This window comes from Onychomys torridus, chromosome 3 (assembly GCF_903995425.1).
Source record: "Onychomys torridus chromosome 3, mOncTor1.1, whole genome shotgun sequence".
NCBI classification, from domain to species: domain Eukaryota; kingdom Metazoa; phylum Chordata; class Mammalia; order Rodentia; family Cricetidae; genus Onychomys; species Onychomys torridus.
The window spans coordinates 130,876,549-130,881,713 of NC_050445.1; the positions used below are offsets into that span (position 1 = coordinate 130,876,549).

The 5,165-nt window shown below is 40.2% G+C and overlaps 1 gene segment (V, D, J or C); it reads right to left on the bottom strand.

Moving 5' to 3' along the window:
* Positions 1-2,802: 2,802 nt before the first annotated feature.
* LOC118580243 lies at positions 2,803-3,300 on the bottom strand. The segment is given in 2 exon segments: positions 2,803-3,125; positions 3,246-3,300. Coding segments are annotated over 2 exon segments (378 nt in total).
* Between the last annotated feature and the right edge of the window lie 1,865 nt (positions 3,301-5,165).

Consider the following 5,165-nt stretch of genomic DNA (forward strand, 5'->3'; position numbering starts at 1 on the left):
CTTTGACCATACTGATAACAATGATAGACTACAGTATCTTCAGGTTCCAGGCTACTGACTGCGAGAGTGAAAGCTGTACCAGACCCACAACCACAGAAGCAGGCTGGGACTTCATTGGCCCTTGTGTTTGCATCTTTGATGAGGAAACTAAGAGCATGGACAGACTTTTGGGGGGTACCATGGCAAGTAGCTGCTGACACTCTGAGTGGCCCTGCAGAAAGACAATGGCTCTTTCTCTAATACAGAGAGAATGATGCATGTAAATAAAGCTTATCTGCTGTCTGAGACTGGAAATAAAACAGAAAAGTCACTAGATCATTTGTTGTCCTGCACAAAAAGGCTCATTGATTTACATTGGGATTTCGATTGTGTGCTTGCAGAGCTGAGTTAGAATGATGGTGAACTAAACACTGAGTTTACATAAACTTGTAGAACAATCCAAATTTGCCCTTACTTGGGATATAGAATGACTGGAGACAGAAGAATTGAGCTGGACTTTTCTTGGCTCAGTATGAGTTCTACCAGAGGCAGAGCTTTCTTATGACTTCTTATCTTTCTAAAGGATGACAATAAAAAAGTAAAAACAACATGAAATATATTTAAGTGAAAAAATAATATAGAAAAAAATGAAAAAAACAAAAATCGGAGGTAGATTTTTCCCCCAGTCCCCTAAATGGAACCTTTGAGGTTTGAGGGAGGCAGCCCAGAAAATGGGACCCTAGGAAAGACCCAGGGATCACCCAATGACAGACAAATGGATGAGATCTCATAAATAACCCGAACGACAGTGGGAATAATGAAGGGCAAGGTTTGAGGGAAAGAAAGCTTAGGGGAGCAGGAGATCCCAGCTGGATCAAGAACAGAAAGAGAGAATGAGGAATAACAGACCATGATAAATGAAGAGCACATGAGAACAGGAATAGGCAGAGTGCTCGAGAGGTCCCCAGAAATCCACAATGATATATCCTCTGTAGTCTGCTGGCAATGGTCGAGAGAAAGCCTGATCTGACCTAGTCTGGTGATCAGATGGCCAAACACCCTAACAGTCATCTTGGAACTCTCATCCAATAACTGATGGAAGTGGATGCAGAGATCCTCTGTCAGGCCCCAGGTGGAGCTCCAGGTATGTAACTGTCGAGAAAGAGGAGGGGCTGCAAGAGCGTGAACTGTTGAATCCAAGATTGCAAATAGCACAGGGATAAATAGCCAATTGAAAGAAAGCACATGAATTATGAACCAATGGCTGTGGAGCCCCTAGCTAGTTCAGGTCCTCTGGGTAAGTGAGACAACTGAATAGCTTTATCTGTTTGGGAGGCACTCAGGCAGTTGGACCAGGATCTGTCCTTAGTGCATGAGCTGGCTGTTTTGAACCTTGGGCTTACACAGGGACACATGCTCAGTCTGGAAGGAGGGGACAGGACCTGCCTGTACTGAATCAATGGGCATTTTAACTACATGTTCATAAGCAAAATGTGTGCATGTCTGGTGTCCTCAGAAGCAGGAAAGAGTGCAGAAGACCCTGTAACTGAAGTTAAAAATAGTGAGGGGTTACCATGTGTGTGTCCAGAATCAAACCCAGGCCATCTTTAAGAGCATTAGCTGCTCTTTACCACTGGACATTCTCCCCAGCTGCATGAACCACTTTTAAATGTATATCTTCTCCAATTTACACAGTCAGGCAATGTAATGCAACTCATATTCCTAAGAGAGTTTCTAAAGTTGATAAACTCAGTTTAGAATTCATGTAAAAAATCAAGGGACATCATCATTAAGAAAATCAGAAGCCTAGAAAAGTGGTATTATATTTTCTAACTTGATTGCTCTTTCTTGTATTAACCTACAGTAATTAAGTCTGTGTGTACTGTTGGTGCACAGATAGACAAGTAGATGGATGGAAACACACAATGAGACAGAAAATAGATCTTATCCACACACAGTATCTTTAAAAAAAACACAACAGAATGGAGTATAGATCTCTGTAGTTTCTAAAGCTAAGCTAGGGAATATCAATTAATCATTAATACCACTTATGTGAGCCTGTTTAAGACAACCATTTTCTCCCTGTGATGTCATATAAAGACATCTCTATTCCACTTGACACAGTGTGATTAAAGGTCATATGCATGTTTTTCAATCTTGTTTGATACTTGTAAGCAGGACAGTGGACACAGGAACCATCAGAATTCTAAGTGAGTGCTGCAGACAGCTGAGAGCATAAATAGCCTACTAATAGGATTTCAGAACAAAGCAGAGGATCATGGTTAGGCATCCTTCTCTTTCTCTGACACATGGGCTCTAGTATTTTGTTGTTGTTGTTGTTTTTGTTTTTGTTTTGTTTGTTTGTTTGTTTTTTGAGAAAGCTGGGAAACCTTTATACTGTTAGCTTCTCTCAGTTATGTTTCCCTCCTGTTTAAATAATGGAGATTAGAAATTTACTTTCTCTTTGTAAAAGAATGTGTGCCGGAATGGTCACAGCAGCTTCCACTGTACTATATGAGTCCCAACAGGTGATCCAACTCAGATTCCTCACAGGGAATGACTGTGTCCGCTGATAAGACAAAAAAATCATTGGTACTCTATAGTGCTGGAGATGAAGAGAAAGAAAGATAGTTAGGATAAAGAGAAGGCTGTTGAGCCTCTCTCTAGTTCTCCAAAGCTACAACACATCAGATCTACAAAAGCAAATGTCTCTCTGTGAGGTTTGCTAACAATTCTGGGACAGCTGAGAAATAGTTTCAGTAAGTGACTCATGAGGAGGGGCATTTGGGCAGCCCAGCTTCTCACTTCTGCTTCCATGGAGGTTTATGTTATGACTTGTATCACTGTGGGAGGAAACTTATTATGCTGTAGACAGTAATAAGTTGCAATATCTTCAGACTCCAGGCTGCTGATGCTGAGAGAATAATCTGTCCCAGACCCACTGCCACTGAACCTCGATGGGACACCTTCTACCAAGGTATTTGTGTTATAGATCAGGAGCTTAGGAGCTTTCCCTGTTTTCTGCTGGTACCAGTTTAAATAATTGCTAATGCCCTGACTGGCCCGACATGAGAGAGTGACTCTGTCTCCCAGAGATGCAGACAGGGAAGATGGAGACTGGGTCATCTGGATGTCACATCTGGCACCTAGGAATGGAGACATAATAAAGAGCCACATAGTTAAGCATGATAAGAGAGACATCACCCAAATGCCAGTCAACACTAATCACAGTGTAACAGTGAAATTCCCATTTAGTCCTTTTTCACCTGGTATCCAGAGCAGCAGAAGCCCGAGGAGCTGAGCAGGGGCCCTCATGTCCATGCTGAGTTCTGACTGCAATGACAACTGTACAGGGTGTGACTGGTATATGAGGAAGTCCTCAAGGCTGTGCAGTGTCTGCATGCAAATCACTGAGGGCTGGACACAGCTGCAAGACTTACGTATCTCAGTAACAGAGCACAAATCTAGTGTCCCAAGATACCCGATATCAAACCACACATATGCCCACAGAGACTCTATTTCTTTTTTAAAATTTTAAAATTATAGGTGACATTTTGTAGGTTATTTTAAAATTTATAGTATACCTAAGCTCTATTTTAAATAATATATTTCAAAGATATATTAGTTGTAATATAAACAAATATCTTACTGTCAAGGAATATGCAGCAAAGAAGGGACTATTAAATCTTCAACTCATTTAAATAATTCTTATAGATTAAAAAATACTAAGACTGGGTAGTAGTGGTGGTGCATGACTTTAATCCCAGCACTTGAGAGGCAAAAGCAGGTGGATCTGAGTACAAGGATAGCCTGTTCTGCAGAGTGAGTTCCAGGAAAACCAGAGTTAGTAAAACCCCATCTCACAAAGCCAAACCAAACACAACAAACAAAATAAAACCACTGTGTGCTCTCCCCGAGAAGTGTTTGTGTGTTTGGAGTAATCATTTTTTTTTTAATTAAAATAATAATTTACAAAACCCATTGGTGAATTTAAAGGTAAAATTTAGCAGACTTAAGCATGCTTACTATAGTACAAAGAGAAGTACACAGTATGTGCACATATAGGACTTTGAGCCCAACAACATGTGTTACTTGAACTTCTGACTCCATCTGAACATGGAAGTACTTTCCTAACCTCCCCCCCCCAAGATTTATATGGATTTTGCCCTTTTCTCAGTTTAGGATCTTCCACATTTGGCCACCTTTCTGTCATTTGCTACTGTTGCCAGAATTCCTTAGTATGCACTGACTAGTAATGACAGACTTGAATATAACAACAGAAAACCTTACTACTCAACATATGTCTCTCTTATGTCTCACTGCTAAGTCATGAGCAGTAATTGGAGACATCATCCTGATTCAGGAACATCCTTTCTGAGTGTGTGTCTCAGTCTCCCAACTATAACCTGGATTACAGTAGATCAGGAATTTAAGTGTTTCACTATGTTTTTGCTAGGTGATACTTCCAATGGTTGCTAATATCCTGATTGGCTAGCAAATGATGGTGACTCTGTGATGCAGACACAGAGGATGGAACTGGGTCCATCTGGCACCTGGGATTGGATACATAATAAATTTCAACAAAATTAAGCACAGTGAACAGGACTTTCAAAGTGAACTAGGCAACACTGATCACAGTGTCACACTTAAATTCCTATAGTAGTCCTTGGGAAGTGAAAGGGAGTCATCATGATCATGATATGTTCTGTCTGGGCCAGCACTTACCTGTTGTGTTACCAGCCAATTAATAAGTCCTTGTAGTAGTGGATTGTACTTTGGAGATATGCCAAAGAGCAGAAGATCATCAGATCTAGGTAGAGCTGCAGAATTGTTTATCTCACTAACTCAGTACAGGCTTGTGGCCTAGGTGTCTGAGGCTAGACCAGGACAATCCAAATTTGTCTCAGGAGAATGTATTTCTTCCTTAAAGATCGTACACTACTAAAGACATGTTTAAGATTATTTTCTAAATTTGTAGGGGACATAGCACTATTTGACACAATATTTAATTATTAACAATAAATGAGAATATTTTCAATGGAATTACAGTAGATCACAGGAGACTAAGCCATTAACTCACTCTCTCCCATTTTTCTCATTTTAGGAAGATAAATCTAGCACTACATTGTTGTACTGTAGAATACTTTATAGACAATTACAATCTGTTATTTGTTTTTTTATTATTA